Here is a 16,213-nt window from a genome sequence, read left to right on the forward strand (position 1 = left end):
GTCAAACAGAACTTTGGGATAATGGATGATACTTTATCCCAGCCAAGTGGGTTTCTTGATTGTCGGGCCTGAGGTTTCATATAAATAGCACTGGAAACTTTCCAGAAAGAATGGAAAAAGTGGTCAGGGCTCTAGGCAACTGGTTTCGTTGTGCTCTTTTAACCCTTTAGAGCACGGGGGGCTTAGACTGATTAAATGAACACAAGAAATGCAGGAAATCAAGAGATGTGACTGAGTTTTTCTCAGCATATTTTGAAGAAAGGCCCACATTTCATTCATGTAATCCAAGCACAACTTTCACCCTAAATAAAATAAACACACTACAGTACATGTTTTTTCTCAACACAAGTGGCAATCTGCACGTGGACTGGAGTCCTCGAAGCTGCCAGGAAACCTGGCCCGTCTGACTTGGAAAGCGAGCTCGGACCAGGCATGGAGTTACCAAACAAGATGAATTCCCAACCTCTCTGAGGCACACAAAAGAAAAAAAAGAAAAGAAAAGAAAGAAAAACGCAAGGGGGAAGGAGGGAAGAGGAAGGAGGAGGAGGGGGGCGACAAATTAAATCCAGTTAAATTGTTTTTCCATAGCCAGTGGGTTTGGCAAAGGACTCTGACAAACACACACAAGATGTAAGATAAGTTGTAGAGAAGACAAACCAGACACAGTGTGGTTTCAGATGGAAGAGAATGCCTGGAATTTAACCCACTTTCCCATGTCCGACTGACACTGTGCCCACTGCCCTGCCCTGCAGCTCAGGGTGTTCACACACTCACACACATGCACACACAGCCATGTTGCTTCAAACACACAGGTAATTCCACAGAAGCAAACCACGAACATCTGCCCTATACTTCACTCCCTGTTCTCAGCATGTTACAGCTGGGATCAATGGCAGCCCTCACAGATGTTTGGTACAGTACATCGATAATGGAAGCGGGCCTCCTAACTGTAAAGCCTGTCTGGCATTGGGATCACAATGCAGTCACTGCAGAGGAGCGCTGCACTTTCCAGCCCAATTTGAAGCAGAAAACTAAGGCTAGCTGGCAGACATATTTGGGTCATGTCTTCCCTCTTTGAGAGCTCCCAAGTCTGGGCTTACAGCAGCACCTCTCCCTCTTCTGCTACTTTACACCATGACATGGAGGAACCTCAGCTCAGCACCACTGGAGGTAGAGAGAGAGAGAGAGAGAGAGAGAGAGAGAGAGAGAGGAGAGGAGAGGGTGGTGGGGGATATGGTATGGTTGGCCAGGAATAGCTTGCTGAACTAAAAAAAAAAAAAGAGCTAAAGTTGGGACGATATAGACGGGCCAGGTGGTGATGCTGAAAGGAGAAATAAGGACAAGCATCCTTTGGTTTTGCATCACATGAAACGAGCAGAAGAAAAAACACACAAAAACACAGCACGGACACTTTTTTTCTATTAACATCTTTATAAAATGGCAACAAAATGTACATTCAGATCTGTGACAGGACTGCAGGCCAGTGTAATCATCAAAAACATGAATGAATAGTAGATGTACTTCTGTGAGGCCACAGTCTGGTGTCAGTGTTCAGTGATAGTTGAAATACAGCCCCCCCCCCACACACACACACACACAGGCAAAGTACATGTAATTGAGACAAACGCACTCGTAGTCACTAAGCCGAAGCTACTCGATCCGAGACGGAAAATCGACTGCAGCTGAAGCAAGCGGTACAGCACCATCGCTCCCTGCAGTCAAGCGATCATTTCCTCGGTGGGGGGTGGGGGCAAACACACAGGGTCTTCCAGGATTTTAAAGGTCCAACTGAAATCACAATAAGTCATCAGTTTTTGTAATTAAAGCTCATGTGAAAGATATTTTTGAATGTACTGCTAATGTTCTTTTTAACATCTAAAAGAAGAAAATGTGTCTGATACAACAGATCCTCCTGGGTGGCCCTGTGGAGTTTGACAGGCCTACAACCAGAGAGAGACAATGTAAACGACCTAATGGCAACTGTATGGTTGCTATGCTTTTGGTTAGCAACCATTTAGCATCTAAACGTCCAATTTTTCAATAAGCTGTTATCCTAACTAGCTTATTGGCTATCTAGCCAGCAAACCGACATTAGTGGTGCACCTTTACCATGCGTTGAGGCTTTTTTTTTAGCATTTCTTTGCAGTTGCTAGTCTTTTGATTATTTCTCAGAAGAGGGCACAGGTAGTGTCCACTTACAGAGCAGACCTGTGTGCTGTAGAGATTCCAGTTGGACCTCAAAACACAGTGCATTCATACAGGTACAATGACCCTTTGTGAAACAGACTTAAACACATGTAACTATACCAATCATGAGGTGTCACTGGTACAATACATGGCAAGGTTGTTACATTATCACTGTCCTGATGTTCTTGTGCCTGGACCATGAGTCAAGGACTTGGAGCAAAGAGAAGTTTCAGGGGTCAGCTTCATGTCTCGAAGGTGAGGTTACGAGGGAACAGTGAGCGGAGAGTGAAGCAGGCAGGGAGAATGTGAACAGAGGCAGAGGCAGGTGGACGTAGAAACATTAAAAAGACAGGCAGCGATAAGAGTGTGCACGGAAAACTACTAGAGCCACTGTAGTGCATCTCTTATCACCCATGTTCCCTTCAATCTCAGAACAGTGGGAACTATCTTTTTTTAAATTTTATTTATTTATTTATTTTTGACAGCTAGCCAGTCCTATGTGATTCTGGAGGAGAGAAGCCAAAGACACCAGCAAGGGGACGATGTTCTGCGACAGGCTGAAAGAATCCTGACGATTTCCAAACAGGAAGGAAGACAGTCCGCGATCAGGTGTGAGAGTCACTGAGGATTACGGTCTTCCTGAGGAAACTGGGCTCACAGTCATGTCCCTGGTATGACATCTGCATGAGAGAAAACAGAACAGAGTCATTGTGGGTTCTGGTTCACCTTGATTTAAGTAGAACTATGCACATTATGACACATTATGTTATTAAAAGTTTTCTTTTTTCAGTTACGCAGGTATCTAAAGTTTGGTAACATTAGTCACTATAAGCTGCTGGTCATACCAGACCAAGTAAAGCTGTAGCAGCAGAGGTGGCGCCTCTAATTGCTTCTTTATTGAATATTTGAACTCACAGAACCAAGTGAATCAAACAAAAACAAAAATAAAGATCAGCCTCCCTAAAGTACCCGCTAATGTTGGCAAATAAATCCAACTATTCATTTGTTAGAGGATTTTCTTTTTTCGTTTCATAAGTCACAGTTTTACTTTAAAGCTGTGTTCATTTACTCAAAGGCAGCAGAACAAACAAAAACAGACAAAAACAAAGCTGTTATGGTGAACAAGTCCACCGTGACCTCTGTGACCAGGAAATTAAGTCGATGAGGAAGTGCCAAAGACTGCAGTTCCTTGAGCGGCCACTTGAGGCTGGCTACAGAACATTTCAACCTCCATAAGCCCTGCATAATGAACAGCATGGACACTGTAACAAGTGGGTGCCATTACAGGTTGTGTGAGCACGCAGGTCCGCCAATGATCCACGTTTTTTGGCTAACTTAAAAATTCAAGTCCAATATTCATTTTTTGTTTCCTTGTTTCTATGAGGAGGAAAATCAAAACAAAAGGGCTGAAAGACATTAAAATAGTCCACATACCCGAAGGGAACTGAAGAGTTTGATCATTCTCTGTGGTTTTGTTACCATGAATGTGACTTGCACATTACACACACATTTGAGCCATTGGCAAATAACTAATACTGTTTAGTGCAGCTTTAAATACAATTATTATTATGATACAGAGTTATTTTAGGTGAACAGATACAGACACAAATCTATCTATAGGCTTTATTCCTTATTATATGGACCACAATGTGAAAGCATCCATATAGAAATGTTAAAATAGAAGATACTTCAGCTCTCTGTGCATACCTCTGACAGGTAATTAGTGATCTGCAAACAGCAACTGACAACGTAGGCTAAACTGCAGCCAGACAGGCAGCGAAAAAAGCTGTTTTTAAAAAAAAAATCAAAATCAGAATATTGCAGACGGGAAGGGAGGAAGAGCAGAGAAGATAATGGAGGCCACGTCACAAATTAGTCATTCTGAGGAAAGCGCACACACACACACACACTGCTCATGTTTAAGTCATGCAAAGCAAACCTCGGGAACACCGATCCCCTCTTTAAAATATGCAGTGACAGAGCCAAGCAAGCAAGCCCCTTGTCTGACATCTTTCTTACATCCAAATTTTTCTCTCCCACCTCCTTTTTTTTGCCAGAAATGCTGCATGTGCACTCCCCTGCTGCACACCCGGAGATGAAAAACTAAATAACTCTCGACTTCTCACACACACTTTTTTCTTCTTCTTCTTCTCTCCCCCACCCTTCTCACCCTCTCTCTTTCTCCCAACTCCCTCACTCTGACTCTCTTGTCAGCCAAAAAGACCTTATGTAACGAGGTGCTGAAGCCTCCATGTCTCGGGGCACATATTTACCCAACATGCACTTGGGATTACGGCGCAAGCTCCCCTGCTGTAGAAGAATTGGAGATAGGAGGCTTATGGGGTCCCACATGGGACAGGGTGTGTGTGCTTATAGAGGCGTTATTGAACAGAAAGATAATCCAACATCAGCATCAGTGCTGAGTTTTTAGATGTTCATCTTTCCATCTCTGTGTACCAATGTGTCGGAGTGTTTGTGGACAGGGAGGGACAAGAAGTATGGCTGTCCGTGGGTGCCAGAGGGTTCACACAGGGAGCCAGCAGCAGCAGCCTCAGCAGGGAGAGCGGGAGGGGGGCGTGGAGGGAGCTGACTCAATGCCTCTGCCGTCTCTATTCTCCCAGAACTCCTGTGTTTTTTTGCACTAGTAAACAAATACTTGAAGGCGAATAAGAGCCACCCCGACCCCTCCTCTCTCTCTTCCCATCCCCGCAATATGAACCACAGAATGAGAAACAAACAGGTCTGTCTCTCATGAAGGTTGCCGAGTTTCGCTGCGGTGTCAACAATAACAAAGAGGCGGCGCAGACAGACGGAGAGGACGAGAAGTGAAAAACAGAGGCGCTGAGGTGAATGTGTACGCTTTCTTTCCCCCCCCCCACACTCGCTGCACATTTAAAGCTGCCATATTGTACTTGACACAATGCACTAATATAATAAATGGGGGAGAACTATTTTTTGAGGGCAACTGTATTTGTTGACAGTGCAAAAAAAACAAAACAATGGTGCAATCTGAAAAAGGCCCAGCTGTACACTTTAGGAATACTGTTTCTTTCTCAGGTGTTCAGGTCTATCAGCTGATCTGATCATTCACTGAAGTGTGCTTTATTAAAGCTGCACTCATCAATACTTTTATTACTTATGTGTGATGTAAAAGGTGTTGCTCATAGCGATAAACCCACCCGACTCCACGGACTCCCGTCAGCTCTGTGGAGCTTTACAGCAGCTCTCAAATCTCATCAAGTCTGTCAGAGCTACAGCAGACAGCAGAAAAGCTCCAATAAACCCAGCACCTGCCCGGAAACCAACAGCAGACAGTTAGCGACTCGCCGGTGGACATAGTGAAGCATTTAGCAGCTTAAAACACAGCGGAGTCATGGCGTCCCCGAGCAGACGTCGCACTCCCGTCCCCGGTGTTGCTGTCCCAGCCTGTCTGTGCTTTGTTTGCAGAGGCGGGCTGGCTGCGTGTGCACATTTAAGTCCATTTAAGAAGGCTGTGTTCATCTCATCTAATTCTGTAAATTAAATCACTCACTTTAACCAAAGCGGAGTTGGTGATTGCTGGAACAGTGAAAAGACAAAGACGGTTCTGGTGATTTTTATTTTGTTTCTGTCCACTCACGATGTTACGATGTTATGAGTGGTAAAATGTCCGTTTTGTGTGGAGTCTGATGGTAAGTGATAAAGATTTCTGGTCTGGAAACAGATTTTCTGGTTAAACAAAAGGTCTTTCTCTGCAATCTGTTATCTGAGCCTGTCAGTGGCTAAGAAAATCACTTTTAGTGGACAATCTTTGGCAGGCACACACTTAACCTCACCTCAGTGAATTAAAGCTTTAATTAGTCCAAACTGGTGATTTTTGGAAAGACTAACAAAGACAGCTGTGGTGAGTTTTATTTTGTTTCTGTCCACTTTGAGTTATGACCGTCTGAGAGGCAAAATCACTGTTTTTGTCAATGGAGTCTGGTGGTGAGTGACAGAGATTTCTGGTCTGGGAACATAAATCTGGTTAAACAAAAGGTCTTTCTCTGTAGAGATCCTTTCTATAATAATGAATAGCAGCTAAGAAAAGACCTTTAACCTCACCTCTGTGAATTAAAGGTTGAATGTTGGAAAGACGGACAAAGACAGTTTTGGTGAGTTTTAGTTTGTTTTCTTTTATCTGCGAGGTAAAATTACTGGTTTTATCAATGGAGTCTGGTTTGTATTGATGTGAATAACAAGATAAATATATTTCCTTTGTCCTGAGTGGAAAGCAGAAATATTTCTGCATACAAACCTTTGTGTACTGAAGCCTTTTCATTAAGGCTGAGACATAATTCAGACTTGAGCTGCAGGGAAAATGTTAGTTGGCTTGACCTCTGGAAACGTTTAATGAGATTTTTAAATGTTTTTTTTAAACACTCTTTACCACACACATAAACACAATAAAATGCATGTGTGACCTTTAAGGACCTGTAGACACTGGTGTGTATGAGCGTATGCTATGTATTGTGCATGTTGGTGTACATCTCCTAGGCCCCCTCACCCTGCTGACCTAGGGCTCCCTCTCTGACGACACGTCACCCTCAGCTCCGCTGCTGGCGTTGTGGTCCTGTCTGTGACGTTGGAGGCCTTTCTCCCTGCTCGACTCCGAGGGACCCTTTGAGCGCGTCTTCTCTTTCCTCTGCTGCTGCTTCTCCTGCTTTGACAGCTGAGGAAACACAAGAAACAGGAAGGCTTGATTCATAAAAACATTTTTTTTTAAACTGCACGATTAAATTCACATGCCCTTAACATGTACTGACCCGTCCAAGAAGATGACAGAAACAGTTTTCTATTAGACACGTGCAATGGATAAAAGATAAGACGGCTTGGATTATGCCCTAAAACTGCCCTTAGGAACATTTAGGTACTTCTGGAGGAAAAGACTTAAAGAAAAATCCATAGTGACTTCTACTAAAGTGCTCTGCTTTACATCCAGCTAGGCCTCGCCTACACCTACAGTCTTCAGTCTTTTTCCCAGAGGACCTGTCTGAACATGATGCTTCCAGCTGTGAGTTTTATGTGTTATCTTTGCAGAAGAGTGCGCCTCAGCGGCAAGCTGACATTTACCACCGATAATTTAGATAGCCAGAAATATTTTCTGCTACCTAACTCTGTTGCAGTTCGACTAAAAACACCTGCAACATCCATCATCATCTACTTTTACATTGAATTCCAAGCATAATTTGAGGTATTAGCAGTGAAAGAAATCAGGAAGACTGTGAAACTATAGTTGTTACAGTTGTTCATATATAGATACACATTTCTTATTTATAATGATAAACATTTTTTTTAAACTTAAGTCCAGAAAGCAAATCCAATCTCATGCATGTATATTGTAAAGAAATGTATACTGTATATCTTCTCTGGCTCTGGAGACGATTGGTCAGGTTTAATGATGTCATCAGGTTTATCTTGGGTTGGGTTGTGAGACCTCACACTTACAAGAGAAATCCTGCATTTAAAAGTTTAAAGGTGTGGGCATTTAAGAGTCAGTAAGGGTCTAATGAAAGATGCTATTGAGTTGCATTATGGGTAGCGTAGGATCCAACATATCTGCCTCTGGTGTTCCAGCTTTGACCATCCTTACAAGTTACACAACTTAATGGAGGTGCAATACTACATCTCTGGATTGACCCTTTATAAAAACCTCTTTACTCTAAAGAATTATCTGATATGTATCAACTAATACCAGCAATGTATGCGCCTTCATTGTGATGCTACACTGGTGGGTAATCAGATGAATGGTGTCTCTGTCATTCCCACAATGTGCCCTCTACACCTGTTCTCACACTACTTTGTGCACTAAGTCACACACCTCCAACTGTTTCACTGATTTTGGTGAAACATGATCATTTTTTATGGAGAAACTTTTTTCCTCCAGCTGCTCTGCATTAACTCTCTGTGAGTTTCCTGATGGACAGTTAGATAAACTTCTAACTAACTAATGTTAGCTCAGGCAGGCTGTGTGGACTGTGAGCTCAGAACACCAGGGAAGTGTTAGTGTTTGTACCACAGGTTCTCAGGCTGCAACAGGGGGGGACACAGATGGAGAGCGACGGCGGATCGGGCACCAGAACCAGAGCAGGCAACGTAACTGAGCATAGCAGGGGCAGAGAGTGGCAGACGCAAAGAGGCTGAGGAGGATGACAGAGGGAGCAAAGAAGCTGCCAGACGAGAGTGAATCTGGGACCGACTTTTAGAGGTTGGTGAGAGCTTGGTGAAATAAAAGTCTGAAAGACAGACGACGAGCTGGGCTGTTGGACTAGTCAGTAATATTAGCTGGCTGCTATGTCTTGTGTTGTAACAAAGCTGTCAACTCGCTAATTCTTGATCATAAGTAATGTAATCATAATGAATACACATAAATAAATACATATTTTACTTTGTCTGAACTGTCACTGAAACCTTATCAGTCGCTGGTGGCTCAGTGTGCTGAGGCACACACCGTGAACGTGCTGCATCATGACTTGCAGATCATGACATTTGCAGTATTTGTGTCCAGTGTTCACCCAAAGGTCCCAACATGCATGCGAATTAGAATAATTCATTAATTCATTAAACAAAGAAGGAAAACAGAGCCACACTCCACATCTGACTCGTCTTTGTACGCGACGCACGACCACTTCTATTCTCTCCTTGGTTCGAGTTATTCTGGGCTGTCATATGATCACTTCAATGAGTCTATTGTTGTGACTGCCTCTCACACACTCTAAAACAGCTCTATCCAGTGTCACTCAGCACGGGTAGTCACTACCCCAATCAAACCCGCTCCCACTTCTTTTTCTCATTGTGTTTTTCACGGTTCGTAAAACACAACAGCAGTGATGGAGTAGGTATGCTACCCATCATCTGAAAAAGGCCTGTGAACACAGACGCTAAAACTTTTATGACTGCCGGGTAAATATTTATGAACTCAATGTCAACTTAAAAATACAAAGCATTGCATGAGATATTACATTATTCAAAGAGAACACAAAAAAATCTGTGTTGTTCCCATTTGAACCCATTAACATGCTGTAGTATCAAACTGGGTCTGTTGCCTTTGTTGATGTGACAACATGTGGTACATTAAAAATGGGGGAGAGACATCTTTTCAACATCTCAATACAAACAGGGAACATGTTTCTTTTTTTAAACATTTTAAATCCAAAAACTCTGAATCCCAACCTGATAATAACCTGACCCAATGGGATCTGACATCTTATTTCTGTGCTGGATTTCAGCCCACATTCCAAACAGACAGTCAGGTGAACAAACAGAAACTCTGCTTCCGTCTGTCACGGATCCCAGCAGCTCAGCTTCCCCAACAGAACATCCAAACGGGATGATTTTCATTGCTCTGGATATCACCATTGTTTGCTGGCCGCTTGACCCTGCAGTGGACTAAACCCCTGATTCATGGAAAGAAAGGGACAGTGTCTGTTGGCACTTGCTTCATACTCTCCCCTCACCCAACCCTTGCCAAGCTTAGCCTATTGGTTGGCCTTTTATCCCTCATGTTCAGCCTTGGCTTTGGCTCCTCGGCCCCCACAGCAAAACATCCCAAACAGACAAGATTAAAATTCTGAGGACTGCTTAATAACGCTCCTTTTGGGCTTGCGACCAAACCCACCAAGGGGAGAGCAGCCAAAGCCAGCCCAAGGCCAAAGCATAAGGACGTTGGCCGAGTTCCACGGAAGTGACCAGAATCGATTCAGGAAGACGGATATACGAACTTCTTTCAAATGAGAGGCTGAGAGGTGTATCCCTGTTGCTGAGAGGCTAGGAACTATTTGTTTTTCCTTTGCACGGTTTAATATCCTCATTACTTAGCTTCTGGTTTGTTTGAGTGCTACAAGAAATGAAGCTTCTTGGGAAATAGCTGAGAGTGATGTCTAGATATTAATCAAACCATTATTGTGGGTTGTTTTTTTCCATTACTTACAGCTCAGTCAAATCTTAAATATGAACAACATTATCTTGCTCTGGAGTCCACTGTCAGTGTGCCTGTTCAGTTTGAGGATGGCAACGTCAGTCTGTCCGTTACTTAACTCAAGACTGAAATATCTCAACAACCATTTAATGGATTAGCATCAAATCTGGTGGAGGTCAGAGGATGAAGCTTGACTGGCTTTGGTGACCATCACCGTGAGGTCAGCGTTTTGAGTGAAATGTTATTTATTTATTTATTTTTAAAGATTATTTTTTTGGCCTTTTATGCCTTTAATGATAGTACAGCTGAAGATAGACAGGAAGCAGAGAGAGGGGGAATGACACGCAGTAAATGGTCGTCCGATGCGGGATTCGAACTGGGGCCAGCTTCAGCGAGGACTGAAGCCCCTACACACAGGGCGGTCAGTAGTGTAGTGAGTTAAGAGGACACGTTTTAATGGGGTTTTTTTTAAATGTCCAACTTCACAGCAGAAATAAACATGTTTACAGCCTGGTACAAAAAAACAGTTTTGGTTTATATAGCTAATTTCCTCATTCATGACAACTGTACTGAGGGTGAATTTATATACAACTCACCTGTTCAAATGATATTAAGGCTTAAAGTTATGCAGGATTAACAGCGTGATCGCTTTGATTGCAGATTGGTGTCATTGCAGATGTTTTGTTTCAACACCTAGGCATCATTCAACCTTTTCTGGACATATTTTGGTCTGTACTAAAAAACATTTGATACTCGGCCCTGCCCATCATCAGTTCTTAAAGACTGAAGATGCAGTACAGTGCAGTTTCAGAAAACAAAAAGTCAATTTAAAAAGAAGAAATCCTGGTTTGACCCTGAGGCATGCAGTACACTGAAGTGAGCAGAGAACAGGATGAGCATGTTGGGAGCTCCCATAGGGACAGGTACTGCAGAGGGTGAGCATGAAGTGGCAACAGTGAGCTCCCCCAAAGCCTGTGAATGTGGGCCTGTGCTGCCAATCACCTGAGTCCCACACATAACACCCTGTCGCCCACACAGCATACAGACACACACACACACACACACACACAGCACCTGACAAAGGCAAATTGTGTGTGCTTTCAGCTTCACCATGGGGATGACTGAGTGAGAACACTCAATGAATCAGTTCCACCCCACAAGGCTGTGGAAGAGGTGGCGATGGCAGACGTCGATCTTGGCAAGGACACGTTGGTTACTGTCTGTTTTTGTCTACATTTACACAACAACATTTATCGTCCTTTATCTGTATTAACTTGAAGTAGTTATTGAATACTGTATGCACAGTTGGAGAGGACTGAACGGATAAAGAAAGAAAGAAAGGAAGCCTTGAGTTTACAACAACACAACAGGCCAACTACCTTACCAGAAATCAGTCACATGAGTCATGTGTCAGAGCCGTCTAATAAATCTGCCAGCGTCACTGACAGATTGGTTGTTATTGAGTATGTAAGAAAACACAGCAGTCAAATGTGATGTTTGAAAAAGACTGGAGTTCAATGTGTCCACACACTGACCAGTTTCTAACCAGTAATGGTTAGAAAACTTTCTTACACTGAATATACAACTGAATAAAAGGAAAAAGAACAAATATTAATTGGTCATTAGTGATAGACTTTTTAAAGCTGAATGCACGGCGCTGACACAGTCGTTACAGCTTGTTGCCCATTTACAAAACCAGCAGAAACAGAGCAAAATTAGTATTTATCTTTTTAAAATCTAATTTCAGTCTGAGATCAGTGTTCACTTTCCCTTTACCTTTGTTTCAGTCCACTAAAAAAAAAATGTTCCACTGTGTTCACCAGCGACTCATTAACTCTGTCTGTTTTTTGGTGCAGGCCTGGTCAACGTACTGTTGATTAGGGTGGAAGTTGTTGACCTTTAAATCAAAACAAAGAGATAAAAGGAGCTAAAAAGTTCTTTTAGGATAAGGGAATCGCAGAATCAAATTTTCTTTGGGTTTGTCACTTTCACACTACACACATTCTTTTGATTCATTGTTTATATAAAAATATTGATTAGTGCACTTTTAATGTTCAATATACATGTTAAAAGGTGTTTTTCACAGTTTTAATAATAATTCATGAGGTGCATTTTTTAACTTTTGAATCTTTGAAATCTCAACTTAAATACATTTTTTAAGTATTTGGGTTGTTGTTTATAGTTTAGAATTTACTGTTATATTTCAGGTTATATATTAGGTTTATTTAAAAATGTGTAAAATGTTTTTTAAACAATGAAATATAAATTTTGGTTCAGCTGGGCTTGAATCTGACGTATCATGAACACCTACATGACAATAAAACAGACGAGGTCAGTGTGGAAAATGTTTCTTCCTCGAGGCATTACTAACATGAGAAACAGGCACGACTGCACACCACAGAAGAGTCAACATCACCACCTAGTGGTTCAAAATGAGAAATAAAAAGAGTCCTTGAAAAAAGTAGAATGACACTTCATACATGAACACAAGTTGGGCAGAGAGATGCAGCGGCAGAGTGCAGCATGATAAATCTATCTTAATTTAAGGTCTGTTTTCCAGATTTTTTCTGAGCTTTTTATAACATCTGGCAATTGATCTCCATGACACCTGAAAATGCAGCTGAAAGCTGCTAAGTGGACCTTGAGTTTTGAGCAATCCTTCATGCTCAGTATCATACCTGTTTGGGGTCTGTGGGACCAGTAGGTGACGTCAGTTCGATGGTTACAGGTCCGTCGTTTTGAATGTGGACCTGCATGTAGGCTCCAAATTTCCCGTCTAGAAACGCAAATCAAAACAGAGACACGTCTTACAAACCATGAAGACAAAAACCTGGAAATCAAAGACGGAAGATAAACCCAAGTTTCATCCTTTAGCATCACTGCTACAGTTAGCACCTGAGCCCCCCCAGCACCTGAATCTAAGTAGCCCACTACATCCCACTAAACACACTAAACACAAGTGGAGTGTGTTTGGCATTGGCAGTCGATGCTTCATGAGGATGTAGGATAATGTGGAGCCTTGAGACATTGGGGACAAAAGACGAAGGGGCTGTAGGAGGACAGGAAGTTTCAACTTAAATGTTCTCCTTTCTTCCACTGGGTCCGCGAGATTAATGACACCATCTGCACGATGAAGCTGTGGGCTGTGGCGGAAAAAGAGCCGCATCATCATATTTCCTCTCTGGAGGGGGGGACTAATTAGGAAGCCTTATGCCTCCCTTGCTGGGACAAGGTGTTCTCCGCACCTGCTCCCCGGTGGGCTGACCCAATTCAACTGCCACCGTCACAGCACCGATAATCCACACCGCCCACCCCACCTCCAAAAAAAAGCCATAACCTTACAGTAAGACGGGAGTAGGGGCAGTTAAACAGCAGGCGTTATGACCTCTGCGGCTTTTGCAATTCTTATCCCCAAGTCTGACTCAACAAAATCCATCATATTCTTAGATATAAACAATGTCTTAATAGCTGACTGATGGCTGATGTTAAAAATGTTCAGCAATATCTGCAGAAATGAGAAAATGTTCAACTAATTTTCACAAAATCTAACAAAAAAGAGCATACATTTAGTGTTATCTCTCCTCTAAAGAGCTTCAGACACACACCACTGTAGGACTATAAATAAGTGGGGCAGTGAAGATGTCTAAGTCATCGGTCCACCCACCCTTAATGAGCTCTGGCTTGTAGGTACTCCTCATGTTCTCCATGATGCTGTCGTAGAAAGGCTGGGCCAGCTCTGCAGGCATGGCTGAGTGGAAGTCTGGCTTGTTGCCTTTCAGTATACACTGCAGGGTGAACTGGCTCACACACAGCACCTCGAAGTCCCTGTCCATGACACTCTTGGTCCACGCTCGGCCGTTCTCGTCTTCAAACAGCCGCAGGTTCAGGATCTTACGTACTCTGAAATCGCGAGAGGAGAAGCAGTGAGGAATGGAGCTGTCTGGAACTGTGACGATCACCCTGATCGACAGAACTTAAAAACAGGATTTCTGCAGGTTTCATCTCTGATTTATGATCATGCAGGCGGGCACTGGAGTCTGATCATGTCAGGCCATGAAAAGCAGCTTCAATCAAACTTAACTTGTGTGTATTTAGTTTTAGCTCCTCGCATTGTTGTTCATTTTACTTTCTGTTCCAGACGCCAATCATTTTTATAGGTCATCAAAGATAATAAGCTGACTTGTAAGTTCATTAGCCCACCAATGTGAACATTAAGTCTGCATTATATTTAATTACTGTTGCTTGGTAACGCCATTCGAGTCCAGACTGATTTAAGACGTCAGCTCTGCGTTGATGTTAGAAAACTGTGACTTTGACAGAAATGAATGCAGATTTGATGCTTAGTGTGTCAGATTATACAATTTATAGACTTTAATACTGTGCAGGAATTAATGGAAGCCAGTAGTTTCCTGGAATGGTCAAAGAAAACATTGAAACAGCAGTGAGGTTTTCAAAAGTCTGAGCCACAGATTTACGTACTATCATATTATTATTTTGAGTCTTGATAGCCTTTTTTTTCTCCTCACTCGAACCGAGGGTCTAAGGACCGAGGGTGTCACTCCCTGTACAGTGTGTAAAGTCCTCCGAGGCAAAATGTACTTTGTGACTTTGGGCTATACAAATAAAATTTGATTTTATTTTATTTGAGTTTTTATCCAGTTAACTGCACTTCAGTCAATTTTATTTCCCATCATGAAGATTTGTCTGAAGACACTGGAATCAGCTTCTAAATTAAGCAGCGTGTTTAAGTTTCTAATTGTACAAAGGCCAATACATCAGTGCCCTCAGTGTAAACAATATGCAAGTATGTTAAAACATGCAAAAACTCCATACCATATATAGAGGCACGGCCCTTTAATGGCATGGTAGAAACTATATACCAAGCAATACAGGATTTTTGTGGTGATGGCAAGATTTGAGAACAATATATCAAGCACCTAAACAAATAAAACACCAAATTATTTACATGATGATGCTTTAAATCTGTGCTATGATAAATAGTGGACAAGATATGTAACTAATGTGACATTTTAAAGGTGAAATAAACATGTCAGTTCCCAGTAAGTTCCCTCTGACATGTCTTCAGCATTTCTGCCCTGACATCTTGTTATGAATTTTAATAGAAACACATGAAAACTGTTACTATGTCATCTAGTTCATAAGAGTGTGTTCCTGACCTGTGCTGTGCGCGCGCACACACACACACACACACACACACACACACACACACACACACACACACACACACACACACAAGTCTAAACGGGATTTTAAGTCTACTCAGGGTTTGTGTGTTTCTGGTGGGGACCCTCCCACACACACACACACACACACACACACACACACACACACACACACACACACACGCGCGCACTCACATGTAGTCAGCATCCCTCTGGGTGTCCTCCACTGATATACCCAGCAGCACACACAGTCCTCGGCCAATGGAGCTGACTTGTTCTTCTCCCACTGCAGGACAATGAGACACAGAGAACAGTCAGAACATTCCGCTGTCATCCACAGGACATGTCCATCACTGTTTCCGCAGAGCCTGAACCCCAGCCTCGGCTCTCCGTGCTGTCTGGGCTCCGGGCACAGACACGCCTGCCCGGCTGTCTGCCTCCGGAGCCTCGCTCATTCACCGGGGAGTGCTAATGCTAACCCAGCTAGGCTGAAAGTGCCTGGTCAGCAGTGCTCTGAACAGAAGCTGTTAGCTGAGCTTCAGTCAAACACGTCGAAGCGTGTCGGCTTCACCCGGTCCTACGCGGCCGCTTACCTGTGACTGAGGCCCGGCTGACCCGCTGGACGATAGCTCGCATTGTTTTGGTCGTTCGGAGCTCGCTCGGCTCTCTCTCCGCTCTCTCTCAGCGTGGACGGGGCGCTGTCGCCCTCCAGCGGCCGGAACACACAGCGCACATCATCTGCTTCCGGCTGCTCTTTTTAGCAAGTCACTGATTCAAAACACATAAGAGTACTAAAAAAGACATAAAATAAAATACATTGTTCAACAATAAATATACACACTGATCAGTGGTCAAATGACTTCCACCTTGGGCACTACAACATAAAAATGCTGCCTACATGTTAATA

The 16,213-nt window shown here is 43.0% G+C and overlaps 1 protein-coding gene across 4 annotated transcripts; it reads right to left on the reverse strand.

Annotated features, from left to right (window-relative positions):
* Positions 1 to 1,411: 1,411 nt before the first annotated feature.
* Positions 1,412 to 16,047, reverse strand: dtd1 (D-aminoacyl-tRNA deacylase 1). 4 transcript variants are annotated; one of them, XR_003463368.1, is made up of 7 exons: positions 15,900 to 16,047; positions 15,502 to 15,592; positions 13,788 to 14,023; positions 12,802 to 12,899; positions 6,713 to 6,877; positions 5,367 to 5,477; positions 1,412 to 2,867 (listed from the first exon to the last, which is right to left on the reverse strand). XR_003463368.1 is itself a non-coding variant. In XM_010740530.3 (6 exons), exons 1-5 carry the CDS (start codon positions 15,940 to 15,942, stop codon positions 6,722 to 6,724), a joined length of 624 nt encoding a protein of 207 aa, XP_010738832.1. In that variant the 5' UTR covers positions 15,943 to 16,047; the 3' UTR covers positions 2,049 to 2,867. The 4 variants fall into 4 exon arrangements, 2 of the variants coding, with proteins under 2 accessions (XP_010738832.1, XP_010738834.1); XR_003463367.1 differs by having other exon boundaries at positions 2,049 to 2,867; positions 6,722 to 6,877; XM_010740530.3 differs by lacking the exon at positions 5,367 to 5,477 and having other exon boundaries at positions 2,049 to 2,867; positions 6,722 to 6,877.
* Positions 16,048 to 16,213: the final 166 nt, after the last annotated feature.

Source organism: Larimichthys crocea, chromosome I (assembly GCF_000972845.2).
Source record: "Larimichthys crocea isolate SSNF chromosome I, L_crocea_2.0, whole genome shotgun sequence".
NCBI lineage: Eukaryota > Metazoa > Chordata > Actinopteri > Sciaenidae > Larimichthys > Larimichthys crocea.